Below are 14,405 nucleotides of genomic sequence, written 5' to 3'. Positions count from 1 at the left end.
ATATTTGTAAGTACAGTTTTCTTCAGCAAATCCAGTCTCAGCCACTTGGATATTGTTATTGAAGAGTCACGCTGGCTTGCATACTTACACTGAGAAAACTGGCTTGAAATCACTGGTTCTGGAAGTTTAGCTGCAGACTCTGGAGATAATGAGCAGACACTTGTCTCCTGATATAAGTCTGGAGGTTGCACTAAAGACGAAAAGATTAAATCATTAAGGCACTTCTTCGAAGCATACATAGGAAGTATTTATGCTTCCAAAGGAAAACACATAAAATAAACCTAGCCAGTGGTTAAAGTACAAACCAGAGAGTTGCTCTTTTGATTGTATAAATTATCAAAAGATGTGTAGGCAAACATTTTTATTCAAACATGTACACTGCTGCCCTAAGTGTGGTCAGAATGGAGCAGTCAGGAAAGCAGGATGGGTAAAGCAGTTGGATCTTTCTATGCAGATAAGCCAGTTTCTGGCATAAAAGTGTTTACAGTGTTCTTCATTTTTTTCTGAGTATCATGTGTTTCTTGTGCACCTTGCATGTGCATTTCATAAGCACAAAATAATTCTTTATTTTAATTGCTGACCAAAAAGCCTGACATTGAGCTCTACAGCTTTAAGGGCTGTTTCTAACTTTCTATGACATTGTAGTGCATATTGACAAGACTCATTTGCAGGCACTTTCTGGTGTAGCTACATAATACATCGGCTTCATCACGAAGGCTGTCCTTAAAAGTTCCTGTCCCCACACCTCTGCCTACTAATTCCTCGGTTTTGCAAGTAAAAATGACTGGGGAGCAAAGCTGTAAACTCGGCTGCTGAAATGACTGAGATAAGACAAACCCTGGGGGAAAAATATGATGAAGTATCTGGGGTTTTTGAGAACCAGTGCAGGTAGTATTGAAAAGGGTGGGAAGGGGAGGATCGCCCCTCAGTGGTACTGGGGTTTTAGGTCAGTCTGAAGTTGCTCTCAAAATGCTCAGAGGTCTTTCTACAGCAGAGGGACAGTGCTGGGAGGAGGAGAACTCCATAGTAAGGGTGATACCAGGTCTAAAGCTCTGCTTACACCCAGCTTTTGGTGGGAGGGAATTTTATGTCTGCTCTTAGCAAAGACTTCGCTGTTACATCACTGTGTATTTAGAAAAAAAATACTTAAATGGGTTATGTTTCATTCTCCATTACTGATCTGCGTGACAGTCAGTTCTTTTCTTTTGGGCTCCCATGAAAAAGTATAAAGTAATCTTTGTACTTTAAAGTAATCAAAGTAATATTGTCTCCAAAACTGCAAGGGGTTTTATAATAATGACACACACGCGCACTTGTTTTCACTGAAGTTTCTGGGTTGTTTTCCAAAGTTAAAGGCCTGCCTGTTTGTGAGAATGGTTCTTTCATACAAATCTTTACTGTGGGGTCAAAGCACTATCAAAGTACAGCAGTCCAACCTCCCCACGCAAGGAACTGAGTTGAGGGGGGTCACATGAAGGGCCCTGCTAGATCCACACCCTCTGACAAAGAGACTTCAAAACAAGGAAAACTCACCTGGTGGGAACTGCTGAGCGTACTTCTCCAAAAGTAAAATTTCCAACTTTCTTTTAAGATCTTCCACAGCAGTTTTGACACCATTAAGCTTCTCATCAAGTGTAATTTTAGTCATTGTTGAAGGTGAGCTTTTGTACCTCTGTGTCTCAGGTAAGTTACTCTAATAATGACATAAGAGAAACAAGGGGAAGATGTAAACAATAGCAGTTATTTCATCTAGCACGTCAGATTATATTATAAAGCCAGAGTGGAAAAACAGCAATGATTCCTCTAAAATCTTATTCTTTGTATTGAAACCTTCCTTTGGAGGATAGTTATCCGAGAGAACTAACCTGAAATCCTACAGAAAAGATGAAAGGATAGTTTATTCTTAATAAAAAGTAAAATAAATTGTTTTCCCCAGGAAGACTAAGAATGGGACTAATTTTTCTTATATATACTACAATTTCCCCAAGTATACAATATGTATACACAAACTTTCTCTTCTTAAACTTTCTTCTTGTTCTAGAACCCAAACCAAAAGTTTTAAAATGTATTAGTATGAGTAGGGATAAGCCTCATTTGCCTAAATTTAGAAATTGTGGAAATCTACCTCTGAGCTTGTTCTCTCAGTCTGCGTTTACAGTCTGTGGAAAGAAACAGGTGTTTTGAAGGCTTGATTAATCTCACTTGCAGGTAGGCGCTTCAAGTAGGCCAGATGACTCACATTCTCTAAAAGTGCCCATTTCTCTTCATTGCCTGGAACGGGACTCTGGATCACATAGATGTACATAGTCACCCCAGGTAAATTCCAATGTACCTTGGCCCTGGAAGTCTACTTCTGCCTCCTGGCACAGTCACACCCCAGGAGCTGCACTCCAAATTCCTGCTAGCTAATTTGCAGGATTGGCATTGTTGTTTTCAGCATCAAAATGGGCTCTGCAGAATTGAAAGTGCTTTAACCACCTCTTTTGAGAGCCCTTGACATACTTTCCCCAATTACAAAGTACTTAATAACTTTGTGAGTTCTTTAACTTGCATACATATGTGTATATACATATTTTGGAAAATAAAAAGATAATAAAGGATCTTATCTTAATCTTAGATTTGACTCAGGAATAGATTTAAGCAATCCAGTCCCCACTTCAGCTCACCAACATCCCTGGAACAAACTGAATTCTGATTTGCATCTCCAGCCTTTGCTAATACTTGTTCCCTCTGAATTTCTCACTCCAAACTTTCTCTGGTAATGGCAAAGTCTGTGGATTGGTAGCATCGTCTCTAGTGAGAATAGGGCAGTAGGGACCTGAAAGTGCTCTGTACATTTTCAGCTACCCAAGACATTGAGCTTAAGAGTTTCTACTCATATTCTGCCACTTCATTTCATCACTTACCATTTGGGCTTTGATGTCTGTGAGCTTGTTCACTTCATCACAGAGCTGGTGAATAGTCTCTTCAATTTTCTCTTGAGCTGCCTTTTGCTCTTGTTCAATGAACATCAGTGTGTTTCTCTCCTGTCTTTCAACATATTCCTTCATGCAACTGAAATCTTCAGTAATCTGGCTTTTGATCTGAGATGCATAGTCCTAAAAGGCAGAAAACATGGAGTTCATTGGGTTGCTTGAAAAGATATGTGGAATATGAGAACCAGCTGACCCATCTGACGTGCTCTTTGACTGACCTTTGCAGATGAGAAGCAGCTACCTTGGTTGAAAGGAATAAAATATATTTGACACAATCCTGCATTACCTGCAAGGAGATTTTGGGCATGTTAAGGATCTTGACTATTTTATGGCCAGCAGTCTCTCCTTGACAACTTAGAAAGATCAGTATTCCCTCTTGATGATTTGCATTATGCATCTAAGAGTTCCAGAAACATTCAGGCTACTCCTGGGGTAGGCAGAAAAAGGCAACAATGCACAACTCCAGTGGCCTTTGTGCCAGCAAAGACAGGAGTTAGTACAGCTGCTGCCATAGTTCACTCACATCAATAAAAACAGAGTTGTGACAGCAACTGCAGGAAATGAAAAGACAGAGCTCGGGGCTGGAAGGCTATGCTGGAGTCAGTCACGTCTCCAGGTGGCAGTGGAAACAGAAGCTAACTGCAGGTAGCGAATGTACAATGTGTACCTTTGTTTTACTCAGATCTTTCCTCAAGAGCTGGATGGTCTCAGTAGTCATTTCTAGTTGCTTGGAAATGTCCCATATCTCTTCCTCCTTTCAAGAGACACATTGGATTATTTATCTACAGAACCCTCAAAGGAAGCATGACTAGGTTAAGCAGCAGGATAATAAAAATCCCTACATCATTGACATTAGTTAAGCACTGGACTGGTTGAGGACAAATCTGGAAGACATAATTAATTCTGAGTGGGAATAGTCACAAGGAAGTCAACATGCAAGTTGATCAATTACACATTCAAATATAATTGTGAGCTTCAGCCCTTTGCTCAGCTGCAGAGACTTAAGTAGGCTTTTTGGACATATATATTCTAAAATAATGAAGTTCAATAGATTCTCTCATCTCCTCCAAGTTTGGGAGTTATTTTAAGCAGAGATCTGCATAATGAACCAGTCCCATTTTGTGCCATTCAGCTGGATGGAGCTGCAGCACTGTATAATGTTATGCGTCCTTTCGGGAGTCTCCAACACCATGCTGGTGCAATAAATAACATCCAGCACAAAGAACAGTTAGTTATTACACTCGTACATCAGTTGAATGTGTGCAGCCATTACTTCTTCTAATTCAGCTATGTGGTCCTCGGTATATCAGACACTATCAGTGAACCCCAAACACTGCTTTACCTAAACCGGTCTGCTCCACATCCAGATTGTTATGACAATACTAATATTAGGGTGTGAAACGCAAGGCGGGTGGGGGGGGTGGCAAAAAGAAAGATAAAGTTCACTCAATCCCAGGCATGTCCCATGTTCATGACGCCGGTAAAACATTTAGAGTTGTGGCAAGAGTTGTCCCGGGGGGTGCCGCGGGGAGAAGCCCCGGGTTGTCCCGGGGGGTGACCCCGGTAGGAGCCCGGGGCTGTCCCGGGGGTGGCCCCGCGCTGCCTCCCGCCGTACCTTCTCCCCAAGTCGCCGCCCCGCCGAGCTCCCGTCGCTGCAGGGAACAGCTCCGGAGGGTTTCGGTTCATCCTCTGTTTCCAACTCTTCCTCCTTCACTTCCTGCGAGATTAAGCTCACCAAAGCGGCCAGCTCCCGGTTAGGCCGCAGGTCCTTCAGCTCGAAGCCTTCCCGGCAGAGCGGGCAGCCGGCGCGCTGCCTCCCCCCGCAGTACCGGACGATGCAGGGCCGGCAGAAGCTGTGGGTGCAGCCGGTGAGCCGCACCGGGTCCCTGAAGTACTGCAGGCAGCAAGTGCAGCTCAGCTCCACGGCGCTCAGAAGCCGCTCCAGGGCGACAGCAGCAGCCATGGCCCGGCCCGGGGCGCAGCGGGCGGCTGAGTTTCGTTTCCCCCGGGCGCCTCCTCCCGCCGGGAGAGCGCCGCGACGGGCCGAAGGGCTCCGCTCAGCCCCGGCTCCGCGGGAGGCCGCCCCCCGGGCAGTTCTCCCGACCGGGCAGAAAGCCCAGCGCCGGCCTGGCTCTGCCTCTGCTGGCCACTGGGGCCGAGGATTCGGGGTGACTGGAGAAACGAACTGGGCTGCAGAACTTGCCGTGACCTGGCCTTGACATTTGTTCGCTCTCTAAACAAGTTGCTGCTATCTGCACGGTTTCATTTTCACAGGGAATTTCCTGGGTTTGTAACATGTCATAGCAGAGTTGCTGACACAGCTGGTCCAGTGCCCCATCCGGGAGTCCGAGCAACAGCGCAGGGCGGCTCGCAGAGCCCCGTCCATGTGAAGATCAGGCTACAGGATGGACTGGGCTCTTCTGAGGTCATCCTGGGTTACTGAGCTCATCTCAAAATAACAATTAACATATGTCAAAACAAACAAAGGCTGACATTGTTCGTTGTACAAGTCAGAAGGTTCTTTCTTTGACATCAATTTCAAGGGCTGCAGGACTAGGCTGATAAAAAGATTTGCTGAGCCAGCATGTGAGCTAGAATGAATCAGGTTGCGTGGGGAGAGAGCGTGGGAACACAGGGAAGTTCCTGGGAGCACACCAGCAAGCAAAACTGCTGCAGGATGCTCACAGTTGGATGGCGATGAGCTGGCTGAGATGGGCAGAAAGATGATCCAACTCAAACAATTCTTCTGCACTACTTGGGGGTGGGGGGGGAGAGTTAATTTCACTAATCCCTGCAAGTATTGGCACTTCCTCATTTCTGCAGAAGAGGAGAACTATTCCAGCTATCTCAGACTGGCTGACAGCTGTCAGCAAAAGGTGGAAGCCTCAGCAGAAACTTAGTCTGCAAGACTTCCTCTTGACTTGCAAACTAAAGCTATCTGAAAAGAAGAATTAAAGATCTGAATGACTGGCTGCTTGGTAGAACCAAATCTCAGTCTTGGTCTTGAGGCAAGAAAATACTCAGAGCACTGTATCAGCCAATGCAAACCTGCATCAATTCCTGCACAGACGGGGTGTGAGTAGGACCTCATCAGGAAGCACCACCCTCCACTACCAGTGCTGGTCTTCATTCACTGAGCATCTTCAAGCAAGTCACAGAAGACAACATTTTAAAACTACTTTCTGCCTTTCAATGCTCAGATTAATCAAGCTCATTAAGCTTCAGATGTTTTTTAGGAGGCAAGACAGATCAGCATCCGTTTGTCCTGTACTCATGATATGTTTGATGGGGCACTATGTGAGGTTGCTTTGGAAAAATTTGGTGTTCACGTGTTGGATTTGCCACTCATAAAAGTCAAACAGCAGACTGTTGAAAGCTAGGAGTATTTGTGATGAGAGCGATTCTGTTACAGTACCCTCCACAACGCAGACTTGACTTTTATTTTTTTACTGTGCCAGAATTCTAACACTGTAAAAGACATTAAACCCACTCTGTTGAAAACCATGTTCCTATCTGGACAGGAGCTGCAGCCAGGTGGAGTGCAGCTGCCTAACTCTGCTCCTCCCTGAGAAGAACATCCAGTGACTCCAGCATGAACTGGTATCTTGGATCTATCCAACAGGACATCCTGCATCTTCCTCATAGGTGACAATACCTTTCCCTCTTGATCACTGTCCCTATATGTACTCATGTAACAGATGACCCCCTTCACTGGCAGGACACATGCCACTGGCTGGGTTGTCAGGTTCATCCTTCAGGATGTACAGTAGTCCTTCTGACATCAGACCAAGGCAAGAAAAGGAGGATCTGATCTAACAGCACCTGCAGGACCCCTCATGGATGTGCATGTCAGTGCTTCTGGGGGCAGACTTTCTCCACCAACTTTGTATTTTTTTCCATAAGACAACACTGGATGATTCATCCCTATGTCAGGCTGGGAAGGCCTCCTCTGCTCAAAAGCAGAGAAGGGTAGAAAGAGAGAAGGCACTTCAAGCAAAGTTCCACAGAGGTACAGATAATTTCCGAATATCTGGACTCCTTCTTGCTCATTTCTCTGTTGCCACCCTTCCTGTGCGTGTGTCTGTTGAAGGAAGAAGCCCTTTGCACTAGAGTCACCGCAGGGCCTTGAGCACCATCCTTGCCAACAGAAAGAAGCCACAGAGCAGTGCTGAACAGAGCCCAAGAAGTGCAGTTCACCAGAACTCAGCACTAGTCTTAACCAGTCAAAGGCTGGGCAATGACTCCATTCAAGGCGTCTATCCACTCCCGCTGCTCCTTGTCGTTCTCACATATAAACACAAACTCTCTCATTGGCGTGACCACAGTGATCGCCGGTTTCCTCTTCTTCACCCGGACTCCCTGCGGCAAGCCAGCTCGTACTTCGTATCCCTCATCCATCCTTCCAATAAAAACCTGGCCCTGGGCAAATGCATCCTAGAAGGAAGGAAGCAAAGACAACCATTAGCCAGTGGAGCACAGCTCCAGCAGGCACTGTTCTATCTTTTGACATGGAGCAGGAACTGGGGATGTGTGAAGGGGACATCCATTTGCTGACAGGCAGCAGGAACCACTAGGGTTTTTTTTAACACTCACAAGTGTTCTCAGGAGGAGGTAGGGAGCTATCCTTACAGAGCTGGTTGGTGGGTGTTCAGAAGGAGCTAGAAAGGATATTCTCGTGGCTGGAGCAGTGCTAGGAAGCAGTATCTTGGGGCTGCCAAGCCTCTGCCATTGGCATATTGGTCATCTTGCCGAAGGTTACAGGCACAATAGCAATAGGGCTGGCAGAGAGTGGGCTATAAATGCTACAGGCAGTAGCAGCTACTTTTAAAAGACTTAAGATCTTCCTCACAGCCACTGTAAGGACCAGAGTTCCCAACCAGCTCAGCTGCAGAGATCCATTGACAAGGGGAATGAGCTCTTGAGCCTGCACCTGCTTCAGTCTTGTGCTGGAAGAGCTGGATGAGAACAGACCCTTCCTCCCCACCAAACTTCATGAAGGGGCTGGTGCAATAGCAGACAACCCTCCTCTTACCAGTGGATTTTTAAAGTACATCAGGTTCCTTTCTTGAGAATCCAGGCAGAACCAGCGCACCTTAAAGGCCTCCTTCTGCTGCAAGGAGAAGGTAGAAATTCTTTAAAGACCAAATCCCAAAGGGGAGTTCAGCCCATTCCAGGCAGATCCCTGGACTGCTTAAGTGACTCAGAGCTCGAGTTCAATTTCATTCATCCCTGTAACTGGTAACGGATGAGTCACTGCTGTGTGTGGCCCTCAGCTCTCTTCTCCTTGGGTTCACGCTAGAGATTTGCCTTCAGCAACAATCTTTTGGGGAAGGCAGGGAAGTTTGGTTCTACCAGTGATCAAGTTACTAGGATTAAGAAAGTTGCAGCAAATGGATTACTTGAAAGCACTGCAGAGAACAATCCCTGGTCCAGTGGCGATAATGGAGAGTGTGCAATCAATTTCAGCATTTTGGTTTGGGGGGTTGTCCCAGGCATTGTGGGATGCACAATGGTAGGGACAAATGGTAGATTTTTAAAAAAGTGCTAATTCCATCAGCTACACTCATTTGACCATTCCTCAAGCTATTTATTGCTCCGTGCTGAACTAAAGGGTCCTCTTCTAGGGCTCACTTCAGTTTGAGCAGAATTTAGGCCTCAGGAGAAAAAGACACGATCTTTCATGCTTGTAGCTACAAGTATTCTCTGTGCAAGTACCTGCAGGAAGACATATTGGGGCACTAGCACTGAGCTGGGCCAAAACCCAGCATATTTAATATCAACATTTCACCACTGAACTTTTTAATGGGACTTTGGCTCGTGGTTCACTCAGAGGAGAGCAAGGCAAGAAGTGGCAGTATTCCAACAAAACCTCAGATCTTTGTCTCCTCCTTCAGCAGAGCCTGAAATCTCCCTCTCCTGTTCCAAGGAGTAGCGGCCCAAATACTTTTCCACAAAAAACAAACCAAACCATAAGCTTCACTGCAGAGAATTTGCTCAATTGTACTTTGCTGCTATAAGTAGATGCGACTTATGTGCTACTGACTTTAAAAGAAACAGGGAAGTAAGGGAGTCAGCATGTGATGTTCTGTTCTAGCAGGAGCTGCAGTTCTAGAGCTGCAGTTAGCAGACACAGCAATCCATTTAACGTTGCGTAACAGGACTTTGCATGTCCACTGCCAGCTAGTCCATCTTGCCTACTCTTCAAGGAGGATTCTTCTTCCCAGTCTTATTTTCCACACAAAATAAAATACGATCCCAAAGAACACAACGGGCTTGAATATAATGTCTTTTAGCGACCCAGGAAGCATCTAGTCACTCAACAAATCATTTACTAGTAAACATCATAGGACTATCAAATATTCTCCATCTGGAATAACCCTGTTTGTGTACTGCCATGTATGCACTTACTTTTGGTCCTGTTTTCTCCATATATCCTTCTTTGACGTAATTTCTTGTGATCCTGGGTATGAGCTAGGAGAACACAAACACACACACACAAAAAGTCCGTCTCATTCAAGCTTGCTTTCCTGTTCTGTTTCTGTCAAAGCTAATAACCATCAATTTTGGCTTTTGGGGCTTAGGGTTTTTTATGGTTGCTCAGCAAAGGGAAGTCTGAAATAAGGAAGAACATAAGAATTTTGAAAGATTACACTTCAAAAGGACCACATGGAGACTTTTTGGCCTTAAATGTTGACAACCATTTTGCATGTTCTCCAGTATGGCCTTTCTTTCTACCTCTTCTGTTCATTCCCAAAACCCATGTGCTGCTGTTTGAGCACCTGACTCTGGCAGAAGTGAGAAAGTGTTTTCCCATGCTATGTTTGCATAGATTGCTTCAAGCCCCGTTCAGTTCTCACCTCAGGCTCAGGGAGAGTTGGGAAGGTTGTTCTGAGATAATGGTAACGTGCTGCCCGAATGGCATTGAACCAGTCAACAATCTCCTAGGAAAAACAGCAAATACAAAAATAAAGACAAGAATAACAAGAAGCAGTAAGAGTGCTGCCTTTCCAAAATGCCTTTCTCTTTCCTTATGACCTCTTTGCAAAGATGTACTTTCTCCCCAAGGGGCAGAGAGAGTCAGTGACTTGCCCCATACACCTGAAAAACGTTGAGCCTTCAAAATAATTTAAAAATGTCCCTCCAAGGAGGTCCCAGAAACTCTCAGCATGGACAGCCACCCAAGTCTGTGTACACAGGCTTTTTCAGTTGATTCAGTTATGAAATGTTCAAAAACCTTTGTACCTGGAAAGACCTGAGAACTATGGCAAGGGAAGAAACAGAAATCTAACAAAATCTGCAGATATGCTTCTTAAAATTATCACTGTTTGCTTGGAAATAATGCAGAACAACAGTATTTTCTATGTGTGTCAAGAAGGCTTCAAAGAATATAACTACAGAATTGTGTAAACCCATTAGACAGTTACCTTACAGATATTTACATATGCGCCGCACTGAAGCCTTAAAACTACTCAGGTTGTGAAGTTGAATATACAGCCCAACAGGAGAAATATGTTATAGTTATTAGTGTCAAATTCTGCAACTTTCTATATTCTACGAGTCACAGTGACTTCAAATAAAACCAGATCCTGCAGAAACAGGGTATCTCTTCCAAAATATAGATCCAACATTTAAGCATCTTGCTTATTCCAAAATCTCTGTGGTATTCACCTTTCCACTTTCATGATAGACAAAAAGGTTCCTTGTTTGACCATGTGTGTTGTATGTGATCTGCAGCCCATGAGCATGTTGGATTTTCTCTGTCTGGAACATTGCATTCAGATTCTCAATGCTGATAACGGCTTTTGGACCTCTGGACTGTGAAATGAAAAGCATCACTGTATTAAAGAGCTCTCAGGGAAGGTAACAGAGGACAGACTAGCTGTATGAGAACTATATTCCTACTGAAGAGAAAGCAGGCATCCTAAAATAGCTGAATACCAGATATACCTGAAATATAAAGCCTTAATTACATGCTACAAAAAAATCACTTAAAACGAGTGACTCCCTTTCCTTGACAAATGCTGGGTGTCTCTTTGAGGGGGATGCATCTGACTTGAAAGGGATGGGTTCTACCTCCAGCCTCATAGTTGGAGAACAATTAGCTACACTCTCCCACAGAAGTGAGACATATTGACAATAATGCTGAAGCAGTTGATGAGAGAATATTTTGGTAATATAAGAGGTAACAGCTGCTAACGGATCTCTCCTTCATCTTCCTATTCAACTGCCAGTATCCATTTCCTTTGTTCACTAAGCAAAAAGAGGCTGCAAGGTTAAGATAAGGGATGAGGGAAAGGGCTAAATCCAAAAGAGCAATTGCCTAAGATATCACATGTGTTAATGGGGAAACATCTGGGCTGCTCCAAACACAGGCTGGCCTGGCTGCAAAACTAGAGACAAAGCTATGCTGGATTTTGCTGGTGAAGAGCAGGGTCTGAGGATGGATGTTGACCAGCTACCTACAGAGAACTCTGGCTGAGGAACTCACTTCTTTGGTGTAGTACTTCATCACCCCTTCCCTTGCTGATAGGAGAAACCACCTCTTCTGGAACTGTCTGCTTTCCCGCCCACGTTTCCAGAGGAATCCTTCACGGCTACCTGCAGGTTGGACCAAGATAAGCATCAGAGAAGGGCAGCACAATAGCAGGACTGTTTATCTAAATGGTGATATGGCACAGCGTTTCAAGTCTCTTCTCCATCTGAGAATTTTCACCTCATGAAAAAATCAGTGGAGAATGAGAACTGTAAGATCTGAATACACCCTTGCACTTGTCTAAGTGCCTTTTCTTAGGAGCTTCTTCTCAAAGTTAGACTCAAAGCAAGGCCTGCACATCCAACAGTTCAAATATGACAAACCAACCTTAAGGATCTTCAAAGCTGCAAACAGAACACTGTGCAGTTGACCTTAAGGCTAACACCTTTTCCCTGACAACCCTAACTTTTACCTGCAGAACAAGGATCTTGGCAGATTCGGGTGGCAACAAAATCCTCACGCTCATATTTAGCTCTAATCCATTGCTCTCTTAAAACCCTGAAAGAGGAAAACATGGATAAAGCTGATCTGTCTCTACTCTATTTTCACCAACCAAAGAGACCTGTAGAGGGAAGCAGTAGTTCAATAGCTGTAAAGGTCTGCAGCAGTGAATACACCATCAACTTACAAGCAATCACAGGCTTGGGGGATGTAATAGTAGGGAGGGACTTTCGCCTCATATTTAGCTTTGGCGCAGAGATTTCCATGCTTCTTCATAAACTGAAATACAAAAGAAATTACAGTTAGGTGTGCAACTACAAAATCAACACCATGTCATGAACACAAAATGAAACGTATCAAAGGGAGCACTGCACTTTTTGCTCAGCGTTGCCATAACTCTCAGTGCATCTCTACATATGTTTATAAATTCCCCTTGGCACTGTAGTTTGCACTTTTTAGGTGGCTGAGCCTTTTTCAGTGTTTACAGTTCTGAACCAGATGGGAAGGAACACAAGATTACAGTTGTTGATTAAAAGAACAAAGGAAAATGAGGGGAAAAAATACTTGTTTATGATCTCCCTATACCTTCATCTCCTCCTAGACATTAACTGTGATTATATTATTAACACAATTCAATTGAAAGATGAGAGGCTGGACCAATATTGAAGAAGGATATGTTGATTCTCAAATAGAACATACTGTCTGGAAATATCTGTGGGCTTCTAGACCACAGTGAGGAGTTACTGCATGCTATAAAAAAATACACTGCAGGTTGTTAGAAACATGGTCACGTATCAGTGCAATTTTATTGAGTAGGTCATAAAAAAACTCCTAAAGTTACCCATGGAGTTAACTTGGTTCTGTGTGGCTTTGCTCCTCTGTCCATGGGGGACGACATAGGAATTACAAGGCAGAGGAAGTTATGATGAAATGTGGAGAAAAGTAAGTGAATTACTGCTTTTCCCTCTGTACCTCCATAAGATCGTTCTCCCAGAAGTCAAGCCGAAGGGATTTGACCCTGCTGATTTGAGAAAGATTGCGATGGATTCCAGAGCAATTCAAACAAATGAATATTCCAAGTTTGTAAGAAGCCCACTCTGGATCTAGATACAAACACAAAGAATGAAATAATACATGGGAAAAGGCACAGCCACTGGCAAGGGCAAAAAAGCATATCTGATGCACAGCCCAGGTTTCACACATAATACATCAAATCTCGTCCCATTGTTTATGGCTGTCACTTCGCTATATTCAGAGGAACAGCACCTGCTTTCCCCAATGAAGAATGCAGCCCCTGCCTTTGTAGGCTCTTTCACCAGCTACTTGTTTAAAAATTAATATGACTGTGCAGGCAGCTGAGTGGTGATGTAAAAGCTCAGCTAATTATTAGTTCTGCGTGGAAAACTGCTGTTGCTGAATTAACAATGGAAGGATGTTGCAGACAGTGAGTACGACAGAGTACAACCACCCAGAGCGAGGACTCTACCGCTGCCCATGAGAGCTCCTGCTCTTGCCTGCTGCTGCATCCCCTGAAGCAGCCTTGACAGGTCGATGCCCAGAGGCATTCTGAGTTCTCTGGCATGACTGTTTCCTTAGAGCACCATTTTCACCATGTCACCCTCCGCTTCTCCCTTATCACAGCAAACAGAAGCTACTTGACTTCTTCTCCCAGCTGCTGTAGGCTACAGATCAACTGCTCGGTTCAGTGAGGGTGACGCCCACCGCAAATGAGCGCAGGGTGCCAGCCTGGTATGGGCTTCCCAGCAGGTTCTTTGGTGCCTTTCTCTGTGCCAACCCCAGTGCAGAAACATTGTCACAGACTCCTGGAATGGTTTACGTTTGAAGGGACCTTAAAGATCATGTAGTCCCCCCCCCCCTGCCATGGGCAGAGACACCTCCCATCAGCCCAGGTTGCTCCAAGCCCCGTCCAACCTGGCCTTGAACACCTCCAGGGATGGGGCAGCCACAGCTTCTCTGGGCAACCTAGGCCAGGGGCTCACCACCCTCACAGTGAAAAATTTCTTCCAGATACCTAACCTAAATCTCCCCTCTTCCAGTTTGAAGCCATTCCCCCTCGTCCAATCACTACATGCCCTTGTAAAAAGACCTCCAGCTTTCCTGTAGCCCCCCTTTAAGTATTGGAAGGGGCTCTAAGGTCTCCCCGGAGCCTTCTCTTCTCCAGGCAGAACACCCCAACTCTCTCAGCCTGTCCTCACAGCAGAGGTGCTCCAGCTTTCAGAGCATCTTCGTGGCGCTCGGCACTCCCCCCCTCCCCGAGCTAGAAAGTCACCCACGCGCTCTGTCCTCTGGCCCTTGTGCACCGTCTACAAATAACTCCGGGGAAGCTGCTGGGGCGCCGAGGCCACTTCCTCCCCCACGCCGTCCGCCCCTCGCCCCGCGGGGCTCCCGCCGCCGCTCCCGGCCCTGCCGCGCTGGGGGCAGCCGCCTCCTGGCAG

The 14,405-nt window shown here is 45.3% G+C and overlaps 2 protein-coding genes across 2 annotated transcripts in view; both read right to left on the bottom strand.

Annotated features, from left to right (window-relative positions):
- The window catches only part of RNF135 (ring finger protein 135), a 6,200-nt gene extending 1,262 nt beyond the window's left edge, over positions 1–4,938 (bottom strand). Inside the window, exons 1-5 of the mRNA XM_009880245.1 lie at positions 4,591–4,938; positions 3,643–3,729; positions 2,907–3,098; positions 1,534–1,693; positions 89–190 (exon numbers count right to left, since the gene is read on the bottom strand). Coding sequence (XP_009878547.1) covers positions 89–190; positions 1,534–1,693; positions 2,907–3,098; positions 3,643–3,729; positions 4,591–4,938 — 889 coding nt within the window. The remainder of the gene's footprint in view (positions 1–88; positions 191–1,533; positions 1,694–2,906; positions 3,099–3,642; positions 3,730–4,590) is intronic.
- A 2,082-nt stretch (positions 4,939–7,020) lies between these two features.
- ADAP2 (ArfGAP with dual PH domains 2) lies at positions 7,021–13,047 on the bottom strand. Its single transcript, XM_009880232.1, has 9 exons — positions 12,922–13,047; positions 12,137–12,228; positions 11,921–12,006; positions 11,464–11,573; positions 10,644–10,790; positions 9,833–9,916; positions 9,384–9,446; positions 8,008–8,085; positions 7,021–7,409 (listed from the first exon to the last, which is right to left on the bottom strand). Exons 1-9 carry the CDS (start codon positions 12,925–12,927, stop codon positions 7,191–7,193), a joined length of 885 nt encoding a protein of 294 aa, XP_009878534.1. The 5' UTR covers positions 12,928–13,047; the 3' UTR covers positions 7,021–7,190.
- Between the last annotated feature and the right edge of the window lie 1,358 nt (positions 13,048–14,405).

This window comes from Charadrius vociferus, unplaced genomic scaffold (genome assembly GCF_000708025.1).
Source record: "Charadrius vociferus isolate BGI_N301 unplaced genomic scaffold, ASM70802v2 scaffold662, whole genome shotgun sequence".
Classification (NCBI taxonomy): domain Eukaryota; kingdom Metazoa; phylum Chordata; class Aves; order Charadriiformes; family Charadriidae; genus Charadrius; species Charadrius vociferus.
This window is presented reverse-complemented; position numbering and strand designations above follow the sequence as displayed.